We start from the raw sequence: 14,525 nt of genomic DNA on the forward strand, positions 1-14,525 counted from the left end.
ATACTAGTACTGTGTGCAGGCAGTCTCTCCTGAAGACTAAATTAAACAATAATTATAAACTAATAAAATAAATGGCTCAGGCTTCATAGAAGAAAAAAAAACAATTTGAACAGAATCTCACAGTATGATGCTGAAGCTGCCTAAACAATGGAAAATAAAATACCATTTTGGCAAAAATGTTGGCATCCATTAATTTCTTGTATTAAGTAAAAAATAATGTAAAGTGCACACAGTCCTTCACTGTAAACATAACACACTTTCAGTAACAGAATTTAAGCCTATATAAACACTGACTCGCACATGCAGCGTTGCCAGATACTGCTGACGTTTTCCAGCCCAAAATATGTTCAAAACCTGCCAAAATACACTTAAAACCGCCCAATCTGGCAACACTGCGCAAATGCTGCTTCTCTTGAACGTATACACGGAAGTAAGACGGAAGGTAGTTTGCCGACGTCACCTCAAGACGACGCCAACAATTGGTCAAATTTGCGGGAAAGTTGCGGTGATTGGGTATAATTGCAACACTGCCCTGAATTTGTGGGGACTGGTTGAATTTGCATTGAAGTTGCAAATCGCAACATCGCGAAATCCTGGAGGGTCTAGCTTATATAGCGTGTTAAAAAAAAGTGTTTTAGCGCTTAGGTTTGTATTATAATATTATGGATTTATAGTAGTGCTTGGGATGTTTTTATATTCTTAAAGCAGATATGCAGAACCTTTTATTTTTAAATAAATTTGAGTGGATAGTATCTCCATCCTTGACTCTTGTATGCTGCATAAACGGGAATAAAAAAATATATATTTTTGAGAGTTAAAATCGACCGCAGAGTTGGTATTCGAGTTGCCCTGCTGAGCCAGCCAGTTGAGTGCGTGACGTCACAGCGGGAACCGGTTTTAAGACAGAGGCCTTTTACAGCTATAGACCAAAGTCATAGAAGTTTATGGTGAAAGTAAGAAATCCCGTTAACGACTTGCTCAACTAAGACTGATTTGACTTCATTGATTGTGGGTTGACTCTCATTAAAACAGGATGGGTGTTATAACTTATGCATTTTCACCGATAAAACGTAAAAGGCTAATTAAATAATCAGATGAACTGAGACAATCACATTCTGAAGCAAATTAAATAATCTTATACCGGTAACTTAAACACACAATACAAGTTACATGTATTAATCTAAATGCAGGTAAACAATTTTTTTTTTTTAATATATCCAAATGAGAGTCGGAGCTTACCCGTGTGTGTGTTCTCGCTTCTTGAAGGCTGATCTTGTGGTTAATATTGTTTTAAAACAATCTGACTTTCAGTTCAACATTCATTCACTGCTTCCACGTAAGGGCGAGATGGCAGCAATATCCAGTGAAGAAATCAGACGGCTGCTTCACTCATTCTCCGTTTTCTCCATACCGAGTACTCCGCCATTACTGCTCGGCTCAGGCAATTACTAAAACCCGGGATGGAACAGAACGTCACTGGTTTTAGCAACAACTGTGGGGAGGTCACTGCCTGAGTGATATGTCCCGTCCCGGGTTTTACCAACAACCCTCGGCTCACGCTCCGGGAGGACTGGTGCAACTGAACTCACTTTCCTTTTATAAAATAAATCGTTTCCTTTTCTTGTAGTTTTCTTTAATTGTTGGTACTGCACCCTCTTTCAATACGGGCTGATAGCCAACACTCCTCGACAGATTGGAGGTCTCGTACGAGTCTTCAGTAAAATGAGCAGAGGAGAGACCACTTCGTAAGCGCCCAATGTGCCCGTGAACTTCTCGCAAAACACGTCCAAATCTTTGCAGTTTGAACATTCTTGGGCCGTGAATGCAGCGTAAATCCACCTTCTGTCATGTTGCTGCACCGGCCAGCAACACATCTACATGCCATGGCGATAAATTAGCTCAAAATGGAGGATCGGAGTTGCAGTCAGCTCTGTTTTTTAGTATAGCGGAAATGGCGATGAGGCCGATAGACTTCCTGCTGTGACGTTACGGATGTCAAGGTCATTCACTCAGATCGCTACCTATATGAATCACTTTAATCGTAAAAATGACTATATTCGATTTACTGTTAACGCTTAAAACTATTCCTGTGCCATTCTTGAGGTCTCAAGGCATTTATAAACGAAAGTGAGGCCATGGTTCTGCGTATCTGCTTTAACCATTGCTTTTAACATTAAGAGTTTAATCATGAATCAATTGTGTGGAAATGTTTTAATTTGTTGTTGAGAGATAACCATAGCAACAGTTGTATGATGGTATTGTACGTCAGTAGCCTACTGATGTAGCTAAATATCCTTGCTTCTTTCAGATTTCATAAAGCAAAATCTGAATATGCCACACCCCCTACCCCTTAAAGTCTGCCAAGTAGGCGTGGCCAGAGCATCCATACAACAGTTTGAGCAATAAACCCATTTAGTTTGATCCTTCCTCAAATCGCTAGAGAGGAGCCTTATTGATTTTGTAATTCGGTTTTATTTGTATCGCGCTTAACAAAGGGTATTGTCACAAAACAGCTTTACAGAAATGTGTAAATTTATCCATAATGAGGAAGCCAGAGGCAATGGTGGCAAGGGAAATGCTCCCTGTAGAGCTGGGCGATATGGCCTACAACCCCGATTCCAAAAAAGTTGGGACAAAGTACAAATTGTAAATAAAAACGGAATGCAATAATTTACAAATCTCAAAAACTGATATTGTATTCACAATAGAACATAGACAACATATCAAATGTCGAAAGTGAGACATTTTTGAAATTTCATGACAGCAACACATCTCAAAGTTGGGACGGGGCAATAAGGGGCTGGAAAAGTTAAAGGTACAAAAAAGGAACAGCTGGAGGACCAAATTGCAACTCATTAGGTCAATTGGCAATAGGTCATTAACATGACTGGGTATAAAAAGAGCATCTTGGAGTGGCAGCGGCTCTCAGAAGTAAAGATGGGAAGAGGATCACCAATCCCCCTAATTCTGCGCCCACAAATAGTGGAGCAATATCAGAAAGGAGTTCGACAGTGTAAAATTGCAAAGAGTTTGAACATATCATCTACAGTGCATAATATCATCAAAAGATTCAGAGAATCTGGAAGAATCTCTGTGCGTAAGGGTCAAGGCCAGAAAACCATACTGGGTGCCCGTGATCTTCGGGCCCTTAGACGGTACTGCATCACATACAGGCATGCTTCTGTATTGGAAATCACAAAATGGGCTCAGGAATATTTCCAGAGAACATTATCTGTGAACACAATTCACCGTGCCATCCGCCGTTGCCAGCTAAAACTCTATAGTTCAAAGAAGAAGCCGTATCTAAACATGATCCAGAAGCGCAGACGTCTTCTCTGGGCCAAGGCTCATTTAAAATGGACTGTGGCAAAGTGGAAAACTGTTCTGTGGTCAGACGAATCAAAATTTGAAGTTCTTTATGGAAATCAGGGACGCCGTGTCATTCGGACTAAAGAGGAGGAGGACGACCCAAGTTGTTCTCAGCGCTCAGTTCAGAAGCCTACATCTCTGATGGTATGGGGTTGCATTAGTGCGTGTGGCATGGGCAGCTTACACATCTGGAAAGACCCCATCAATGCTGAAAGGTATATCCAGGTTCTAGAGCAACATATGCTCCCATCCAGACGACGTCTCTTTCAGGGAAGACCTTGCATTTTCCAACATGACAATGCCAAACCACATACTGCATCAATTACAGCATCATGGCTGCGTAGAAGAAGGGTCCGGGTACTGAACTGGCACACAGTGCTAAACATGGCCTTGTCCCAACTTTTTTGAGATGTGGTGTTGTCATGAAATTTTAAAATCACCTAATTTTTCTCTTTAAATTATACATTTTCTCAGTTTAAACATTTGATATGTCATCTATGTTCTATTCTGAGTAAAATATGGAATTTTGAAACTTCCACATCATTGCATTCCATTTTTATTTACAATTTGTACTTTGTCCCAACTTTTTTGGAATCGGGGTTGTAAAAAAAAAAATCGATTTTAATCTTCCCCTCCCCTTACTAAAAATCAAACTACAGATGACAAAGAAATGGTTCAAAACAAGTTTTACCTTTTTATTTTGTTTTCACTTAAATTTCCCCTTTGGGGTTAAAGTGCAACCAGAAACCAAAATGAAGCCAAAAAACAAGCTTGTAGATGAGAACATCACGATAGCATCTGTGATTGTCTTCCACCGCGCCCCATTCTTATCATAACGCACACAGTTCGAAAATGTGTCCGGGACGGCTGCTTGCTTTGCTGTGGATGGTGCACTCGTGCTGCGGCTGTGTTCATTCCGCTGGGAGCAGCACTTCTCTCGCTCCGTTGCACGCTTCTGTTTAAAGGAACAGTCCATCGTACTTCCATAATGAAATATGCTCTTATCTGAATTGAGACGAGCTGCTCCGTACCTCTCCAAGCTTTGCGCGACCTCCCAGTCAGTCAGACGCGCTGTCACTCCTGTTAGCAATGTAGCTAGGCTCAGTATGGCCAATGGTATTTTTTAGGGCTGTAGTTAGATGCGACCAAACTCTTCCACGTTTTTCCTGTTTACATAGGTTTATATGAGCAGTGATATGAAACAAGTTCAGTTACACAAAAAAATACCGTTGGCCATACTGAGCCTAGCTACATTGCTAACAGGAGTGACAGCGCATCTGACTGACTGGGAGGTCGCGCAAAGCTCGGAGAGGTACGGAGCAGCTCGTCTCAATTCAGATAAGAGCATATTTCATTATGGAAGTACGGTGGACTGTTCCTTTAAGGTGTTGGAATAAATTCGTCATGCTGCTTCCTTTGGAAGCAACCGTTTTCAAACACCTTAAAACGAGGACTTGTTTGGTCTGCGTCTGATGCCGCAAAACCGAACCAATTCCAGATCACGGAGGAAGTTACTCCTTTCTTGGGCACAAGTTGCGGCTTTCCCCCGATCGCTGCCATGTTTGTGTGTCTATGGCAAGCGCGCGGGAGGAGGGCTGTAGTGTCATTGCCCGATCTGTCCCTGCTGCCCGATCCATTCTGCACATGCGCAGAGGGGGGCGTCGGTGGCAGGAGAGAAAATAGATTTTCATAAAAACACATCATCCTTAACTGTCAATTCAAATTAATTGATAAAATCAATTTATCGCCCAGCTCTAGCTTCCTGATATCTTCACAGGGAGTTCTTTTTTTTTTTTTTAAGCTTTAAAACTGTATCATATGTATTTAAAGGGTAAATGGAGACAAAAACGGGTTCCACAAAGTCAGTCAGTCAGTATGCACGGCGGTACGCACCCACAGCTCTCGTCGTTCCAGCCTGATGAACCTGCGTCGTGAGAATATGATAGTCAGACAGTTAAAACCTCAGACTTCGGAGGTTATAGTTTATGAAAAACAAAGCTCACCTAATATAAATCGTGTTCATTGCAGTTAGATTGAGATTGTGTCGCCCTGACGTTAAATATGGGATGTGCAGATGAGAAGGCGGTGAACGGGGAAGAGAAGGGCGACTCGGGTGTGGAGACGCAAAACAGTGAGGGCAATGTGGACGAAGAGGATCCACTGGGACCCAACTGCTACTATGACAAGTCCAAGTCCTTCTTCGACAACATCTCCTGTGATGACTCCAGGTAGAGCACGAGTGAGATGTAGATGTTATCAGACTTTATTTCAATAATCTTCACGCTAACAGACTTCTTTGCCTTATTTACAGAAAAGATAGACCTGGAGGTGGCAGGTATGCTACTTTTTTGTGGTGCAACATTTTCATTTTGACTTGAGCCTTATGTCCATCTACCTGCGGGTGAGGATACGTTGAATATTATATTCTATTTTCTAAATGTTCTTCAGGAAGTCCGTCATCTTCACGTAATATTCATTCAAACTGACGTGTGTTAAAGGTTATTTGTTTTTGTTTGTTTGTTCCTCCCCTCCATGTAGAGAGCGAAGGCAGACCTGGGCAGAGGAAAGGAGAATGAATGCAGAGACGTTTGGCCTCCCGTTGCGCCGAGGGCGTGGAGGTTTTCGGGGCAGAGGAGGCTCGATGGGTTTCCGTGGAGGTCGTGGGCGCGCAGCTGGGCGTGGCTATTTCGGCCCGCCTCGTGGTGGAGCCGGATTCAGAGGGGGGTTCCGCTCAGGACGGGGAGGACGAGGAGATTTCTCTGAATTTGAGTACCGGGTCAGCTACTATCCGACATAAATCCAGTATACATTCTCGCACCTTACAGCAGGAGTGTCACTCATTTTCACTGGGGGCCACATCTCTAAATTTCTGGGTCATCGAGGGCCAAATAATCACTGAATATCCATTTTGAAAAAGGGCAGCCATGAAATCTGCACTGCAAAATGATGAGTTTATTCTGGAAAGTTTGAACACTGTTTCAGTGGGAATCAGTAAAACTCTATGAAAAGCTCGTTTTCATTTCATTCCATTTCAATACATTTCCAACTTTTTGTTCATCTTTTCACATCGAAACATGAAAATGAGTGCAGTCAACAATTTCCATTTAATATCAATGTGCTATAAACTGCTGATCACCAGGCAAAAACTGGCAGTAAAAAGTGTGAGAGAGAGAGAGATGCACAGACATGGAGAAAGGGAGACCCACACAGAGGGAGACGGAGAGGGACAGACCCACACAGAGGGAGACGGAGAGGGACAGACCCACACAGAGGGAGACGGAGAGGGACAGACCCACACAGAGGGAGACGGAGAGGGACAGACCCACACGGACAGAGAGACGGAGAGGGACAGACCCACACGGACAGAGACGGAGAGGGACAGACCCACACGGACAGAGAGATGGAGAGGGACAGACCCACACGGACAGAGAGATGGAGAGGGACAGACCCACACGGACAGAGACGGAGAGGGACAGACCCACACGGACGGACAGAGGGAGGGAGAGGGACAGACCCACACGGACGGACAGAGGGAGGGAGAGGGACAGACCCACACGGACGGACGCAGGGAGGGAGAGGGACAGACCCACACGGACGGACGCAGGGAGGGGGAGAGGGACAGACCCACACGGACGGACGCAGGGAGGGGGAGAGACACGGACCCACACGGACGGACGCAGGGAGGGGGAGAGACACGGACCCACACGGACGGACGCAGGGAGGGAGGGTGTGTGAGCAAACTTAAAAAATTTCTTTTACTACTACTTTTGGCTGCTCCTGATAAGGGGCCGCCACAGCGGATCAAAAAAACATTGTTTTACTCAATTTCCCAAAACAGTGAGATTTCGTCCACTTTTCCCAGAAGCTTGGACTCCTCCCCTCCCCCTCCAAACTTTCCTTTTCTTTGACATCTCAACACTTGACAGCTTGAAGCTGACTCCCAATCTTTCTTTCATTAGGAATGACGAGTTGTTTACCTGATAGTTTGTCACCACCTAGTGGATGGATGATGAATTGCGTTTCATGGTAATGATTGACCCACAGAATCAGAGAATCTTTGGTTGACCTGAGGGCTGTTTCCAATCTTTGCGCGGGCTGGATGTGATTCAAAACATCCTTTCAAGGAATGTATACCAATGAGGGTTAAACGTTTGGTCACGTGTATTCTGTTTGTTCTTTCATGTTTCAGAAGGACATTATTGCGGGTCGTATGTTTGTTTGACACTCCGCCTTAAATTATATATATTACATTACATTACACGCGCGCTGCACAAGTGGAGCATCCAAACAAATACTTCACTCAATTCACTACTAACGCAAATGTAGTCGATCAGCCGAGACATGGTTGGTTTCTGGTAATCTTATTTTTAAAGCTACAGGATGTAGGATTTTTGGATTTTCGTTCTCGGGTTAAAAATGGCAAACGACTTGCGTGACGTGGGTCGTGCTGTGCCGTTTTCTGCTTGGTGGTTTAATCAAAGGCTGCAAGAGACAAATTATGCAAATTTAGGGCTGCATCCCAAACCACAATCTGCATAAGACGCTTAAATATTACTGACGCGCAATCTGGCTGAAAATTGGTTTGCTCTGTTGAATCGTCTCAGAAACCTTGCGACGCGTGTCTCGCTTTCCTGTTTCCAGGCGCAGTGATGCATGTGTGGCACGTCTAAGCTGTTATACGGCATGTAATTCGAACCCGACAGCTGACTGAATGTGTTTACAGGATTTTAGTGGGATTTTTTTTCCCCCTCCTTGTTTTTTAAAGGTTTTTCACCAAACTTCCCACACAGTTTTTTTTTTTTTTTTTTTTTTTTAAATCAGATTGTCTCTGCTGTGTAGAATCTAAACATATGAACTGTGGCTCTGTATTACACACAGCGTCCCTCCTTCACATTTTGGTGGGCGGGGCCTAGGTGGGATTCAAAACTTCCTTGAAAGGATTGTATACCAATGAGAGTTAAACATTTTTGTCACGTGTGTTCTGTTTGTTCTTTCACATTTCAGAAGGACAACAAGGTGGCAGCGTAGTTCACAAGAGGAACAACTGCAGCGTCTCGTCCCTCCTCCAGACTGGAGTGCTCCATCCATCCCTCCCTCCCCCCCCTTCCTCCCTCCTCCCCCCCTTCCTCTCTCCTCCCCTATAGACACTCTGTCCTAAATCCAGAATCCAGTGTGGGTCGACCTGCCCGAGGTGAACTCGTTCCCTCTCTTTCTTTCTTTCTTTCTTTCTTTCTTTCTTTCTTTCCTTTCTTTTTATTTTTAGAAAAGACAAAGCAAAAAAAAAAGTTGATCTTCAGATCTTTCTTTGTTACAGATACAGGACTTTGTGAAAGAAAGAAGGAAAAAAAAGTAACTTTAGTGAAATTACTTTTCAGTATTTTTGCATCCGTGTTTTACTTCCTTTCGTACAGAACAATAATATGGATTAAAATGTATTTGATAATATTCCTGTTAGAGACAGACACACACACACACACACACACACACACACACACACACACACTGCTGCATACACGCGTATTCTGACGCCCGCTGATACTGTGAGCTCCCATCAGTGAAATAGCTTTATTATTTCCTTCCTGTCTTATAGAAGCACCAAATCCGTCTGTGTGTTCAGGATGAACGCTTCAGCCTTACTGCCGAGACTATATCCGTTAGACCCGTGACTCTGCTGCGAGTAGCAACAGCATGTTGACTTACCTTTCTTGCTTTCTTCTTATTTTTTTTTTTGCAGTGACTGTTTATATATTAAAAAAAAACCCTGATTCGCCCCATTTCCTCGGCTGAATGGTCCGATCCAGCTACTTCCTGAGTTTGTCAACTCAACTCTCCCAAATGATGCTGTTAAAAAAAAAAAAAATCACAAACTATGTTGAATGTAATAATGTTGATGTGAAATTAGCCAGCACTCTGTGGGAGTTTGATGTTATTACTATATTATTGTAATTTCTTGTATTAGGAATTCTGTCCGTCTTCAGTGCCATTGGAGACAGGAAGTGTTCCCATTACCCTGCTGGAAGAGACGTTTTCTTTCTTCTTGTTAATTCTGAACAATAATCGACACGTTTGCTTCGACCCGAGTGCCAGTGGACGTTGCCTTTCGACGATTACGTAGATGTCCTTTTTTTTTTTTTTCAGCCTCTTTGATACGTCAGTGTTCTTAAATTTGTTGAGTCTTTACATCACAATCGATCACCATTTTCTGTCAGGTTCTTCAGGGATTATCCAGCGCACCCTTTAACAGTAAGCTCACATCCCTTAAAAGGAAGAGAAAAAAAAATTCATTTGCACTTTAGAGATAAATAATGCCATGATACACAAACTAGTTTTGTTTCTCCGCCATGTTTCGTTCTCTCTTTGCTTTTGGCTTTAAATGTAAACGGCTCTGCTTATGTGTTATGGGTGTTTTTTCTTTAATGTATAAAGTCTTACAAAGCTCAGAATCCACTCGAAAAAAAAAATGAAGTGAGTATCTGAGTGCTTGTGTAATGAGATGAGATCTGAATTCTGTTTAAGAGCCTGGTCGTGTTACAAGTTCCAGGTCACGAGAGTAGATCACAGAGGTACTGGATTGCAGGTCTACTGTCAATTTATTAAAAAAAAAGAGAAATTTTCAAGGTTTCTGCTTGGAGTCAGGATTATGTAGATGTTTGTGTGCTGAAATTAAAGCAGGATGTTTTTAGCATGAAAATTGAGTTAATTAAAAAAAAAAAAGAAAAGTGATCAGCCAGACAGATCATGACATCACCACTAACCGTTTTCAGCTTGATGTTCAACACAAGAAAATAAAATGCCCGATTCTGTCACTGTACACTTTTCAGCTCGATGGCGAACATGGCTGCTGGCTTTAAGTTTAATTACGCAGCAGAATAGTTTACTTTGCTGATGAGCTAATACGAATGCTACCTCTCTCGCGTTAGATATGTTGCATAGCCAAGCTGTGTAATTTAAGGCTCGTCTCACTAAAAGCAGTGTTTTTATACAAAACAGCAACATGAGGGCTAGCGATGATGTCACGATCTTGCGATTAGCTGGATGATCATGAACTCGGCGTGTTCTCAGAAGGTCAGTGAGGAACTGTGCGAACAGCGTGTGCGAGGGTGGACTGGATAAGACCGCTGGTCCAGAGTCGGTGTTTAATTTCATTAGGATTCCTCGGATGTGCTTTTGAACAAACGCCAGCTCTTGAGATGCTTCATTGCATCGTATTTAAATTTTTTTTTTTCTTCTTCCCCCCCGAATGTCAATGAAGCACTTTTTCGCTTCTCTACCAGCATTTGGGAGTTTGTATGTTTTTTGTCGGTTCTTATTTTCCAGATATCTCGTCCTTGTGAAAAGGTTTACGCTGAAAGAGACTCGTTTGTGCTTTGTTCTTTCATCTCGGCTCTCTCAGACGCCGTAAAATTTGTGTTCCTCGTGGATGCAAACGGCGCGCCTTTTTGGCGGATGCCGCCTTTTTCACGGCTGTCTGGGGGACTTGTGTGAATCGTGCAGATCCGATGAGGTTTTTTTGGGGGGGGGGCGGGTGGGCGGGCAGCGTTGTAGTGTCTGATTATAATTTCATCAAAGTAAATTCTGTATTAAAATTACTAAATAAGCAAATGCCGTTACAGTCCATGAAACACAGGAAGTATAAGTATGAGAAGAAAACAGTAAATCAGAAAGCTGTGCACGTAAAGCCAGTTACGTAACTTACGTTGGACTGATGGAAATCCTTGCGCGTGCAGTGAAGTGCAGCCAGCAGCAGATAATGGCGCGCAGCCAATTGGCTTTACGTGCTCAGCTTTCTGATTTACTGGTTTTTTTTTTTTTTTCCTTATACTTCCTATGTTTCATGGACTGTAACGGCATTTGCTTATTTAGTAATTTTAATACAGAATTTACTTTGATGAAATTATAATCAGACACTCCAACGCGCCCCCCCCCCCCCCCCCCCCCCCCAAAAAAAAAATCATCGGATCTGCACGATTCGCACAAGTCCCCCAGACAGCCGTGAAAAAGGCGGCATCCTCCAAAAGGCGCGCCGTTTGCATCCATGGTTCCTGTCGTGGCTTGAGGTTACCTTTGTGGCTATTTGTGTACTTCCTGTAGGCGCTATGCGATGAACCTTACCTACACGTGGCATATTATATCGGTCTATTGGTAGGCAGCTAGTATAAATCCCTGCAGTTGTGTCTGATTTGGATGATTTAGTCGTGGCTTGGAGCATAGCATGATGGGGAAATGCCTTAATGAGCCAGCAAAATTGAGTGTCATGAGTCGTATTGAGCTCTCTCTTGCCCATGTTGTGCACTACTCAGGCCGTTAGCTGAGGACTCGTAAATCCTCCGCAGTGTCAAGTTTGGGATTTTGCTCTCGAGTGAAGGGGTGTGTGAGGGAGAAAGAGAGTGTGAGTGAGTCCTGGACTGATGCAATAATCCCATTAACACCCCACACTGCCCCTCTTCCTCCTCATACTCTCATGAGATGTCAGACCTGTACATACAGAGTTTCATTTTGTAAAGGTGAACTAGCATTGTTTTCTCTCTTCTAAAAGGATTTGATTGGCTGTGTTTTTGTTTTGTTTTTTTGTATTCCCTGAATAAAGCAATTGTACAGCATGGTGTACTTTTAGTGACCAGCTTGAAGTTTTTATTCAGAAATGAGAAATAAATAGTTGTTCAAAATCCTTGTCCTTTTTTTTTTTTCTTTTTTTTTTTTCCACTTTCATTTTGCGAGTGTAAAGGGCCAGGTGTTTTCCAGAGCTCCTGATGAAATAATTGAGTGAATAAATTTTGACGTATTTAGTCCAAATACATAATGCTAACATGAAATTTCTGGTTTATTTTTATTACTTTAATTCCTTGTCCAACCTGGAGGAAGGTGGGTAAATGTTAAAATGTTTATGAAGTTGATCTAAATGTTTAAGCTTGGGTAGGTGTGGGTCCCTTCAAAATGATTTCTTTCGTGTTTTGGGAAGAGAGGGGTAGCCTGACATTTATTGGCCCCACCAGCAGGGGGCAGATGTTTATGTAGATGCTATAATTATTTGGGAAAAAGTTGTTCTCTTTGAACCAGGAGTAAGAGTTAATCCTCTTTACAAAACTCCATTGATGTAAATTAGTGATAGAATTAACAGCTCTTCATTTACATTTAAGTAATCATCTCAGTGATTCGGATCATTTGACTCACCAATAAGAGTCGGCTCATTGTCCCCCCCCCCCCCCCCCCCCCCCCCCAATATACAGTGGTGCTTGATTGTGAACCCTTTAGAATTGTTTTCTGCATAAATATGACCTAAAACATCAGATTTTCACACAAGTCCTAAAAGTAGTTAAAGAGAACCCAGTTAAACAAATGAGACAAAAATATTATGTCTGGGAGTGGCAAAAGTATGTGAACCTTTGCTTTCAGTATCTGGTGTGACCCCCTTGTGCAGCAATAACTGCAACTAAATGTTTCCGGTAACTGTTGATCAGTCCTGCACACCGGCTTGGAGGAATTTTAGCCCGTTCCTCCGTACAGAACAGCTTCAACTCTGGGATGTTGGTGGGTTTCCTCACATGAACTGCTCGCTTCAGGTCCTTCCACAACATTTCCATTGGATTAAGGTCAGGACTTTGACTTGGCCATTCCAAAACATTAACTTTATTCTTCTTTAACCATTCTTTGGTAGAACGACTTGTGTGCTTAGTGTCGTTGTCTTGCTGCATGACCCACCTTCTCTTGAGATTCAGTTCATGGACAGATGTCCTGACGTTTTCCTTTAGAATTTGCTGTTATAATTCAGAATTCATTGTTCCATCAATGATGGGAAGCCGTCCTGGCCCAGATGCAGCAAAACAGGCCCAAACCATGATACTACCACCACCATGTTTCACAGATGGGATAAGGTTCTTATGCTGGAATGCAGTGTTTTCCTTTCTCCAAACATAACATTCTATTTTGCTCTCATTTGTCCACAAAATATTTTTCCAATAGCCTTCTGGCTTGTCCACGTGATCTTTAGCAAACTGCAGACAAGCAGCAATGTTCTTTTTGGAGAGCAGTGGCTTTCTCCTTGCAACCCTGCCATGCACACCATTTGTTGTTCAGTGTTCTCCTGATGGTGGACTCATGAACATTTAGCCAATGTGAGCGAGGCCTTCAGTTGCTTAGAAGTTACCCTGGGGTCCTTTGTGACCTCGCTGACTATTACACCAGCTAAGAGGTGTATTAATGTGTTAAATGAGAAGGAAAAGGCTAATAAGCTGAATAACTTTTTTTTTTTTTTTGCCGATTTGACTCGAGACTTCTCATACAAGAAGAAAATAGCTATGGATGGTGTACCTGAATCAGGCCCTGGAGTAATCACTATTGACCAGCATGCTGTGGAGAGACTTTTTTTTTTTCAGGCCTCTGGTCCAGATGGCATCTCTGGGCACCTACTGAAGTCCTGGTGTCCCATCTTCCAGAAATCACTAGACACTCATTCTGTTCCCTCTATCTGGAAAAGTTCTGTTATCATTCCTGTGCCTAAAAAAGCAAGCTGTAAAAAGAATGACTACTGTCCTGTTGCACTGACTTCGCTGGTAATGAAGTGTTTTGAGAAACTCATGATCAGTTTTGTCAAGACAGAAGTTAGTGGTTTTGTAGATCCCTTTCAGTTTGCTTACAAGTGCAACAGAAGTACTGAAGGTGCCATTTTAGCTGTGATCCACCTTATCAATAAGCACTGGGAGGATTCAAGCTCATTTGCACGTCTTTTATTGGTTGATTTTTAGTTCAGCCTTTAATATGTTGCAGCCACATCTTTTAATTAGCAGATTAAATGGTACTTTTTGTTTTTAACAAATCGTAGACAGCGGGTCAGTGTTAATGGAACTTTATCTGAAACTCTGAGCACAGGTGCACCACAGGGATGCGCGAGTTCACCAGTTCTGTTCACTCTGTACACAGATGTGTGTAGAAGTTTTTATACAATCAGTCACATCAAGTTCTCAGACGCCACTGCAATTTTATCACTGTTGAAAAAGGATCATGAGATATCTGACTACTTTCTGGAAATTCAGAGGTTTGTTGAGTGGTGCGATGATAACCACCTCATTCTGAATGTGAATAAGACGGAAGAAATGGTGTTCGACCCTCGAGGAGTGGGTGACCACAGGCCCGGGGTCATCCACAATCAAGCCATTGCC

General features: G+C 42.7%; 1 protein-coding gene across 1 annotated transcript in view; it reads left to right on the forward strand.

The window, feature by feature from the left end:
- lsm14ab (LSM14A mRNA processing body assembly factor b) overlaps window positions 1–9,236 on the forward strand; it is a 31,850-nt gene extending 22,614 nt beyond the window's left edge. The window contains exons 7-10 of the mRNA XM_060924140.1: window positions 5,444–5,597; window positions 5,681–5,704; window positions 5,908–6,145; window positions 8,374–9,236. Of these exons, the coding sequence (XP_060780123.1) occupies window positions 5,444–5,597; window positions 5,681–5,704; window positions 5,908–6,145; window positions 8,374–8,397 (440 nt within the window). The 3' untranslated portion in view covers window positions 8,398–9,236. The remainder of the gene's footprint in view (window positions 1–5,443; window positions 5,598–5,680; window positions 5,705–5,907; window positions 6,146–8,373) is intronic.
- The last annotated feature ends 5,289 nt before the right edge of the window (window positions 9,237–14,525 follow it).

Source organism: Neoarius graeffei, chromosome 6, assembly GCF_027579695.1.
Source record: "Neoarius graeffei isolate fNeoGra1 chromosome 6, fNeoGra1.pri, whole genome shotgun sequence".
Classification (NCBI taxonomy): Eukaryota; Metazoa; Chordata; class Actinopteri; order Siluriformes; family Ariidae; genus Neoarius; species Neoarius graeffei.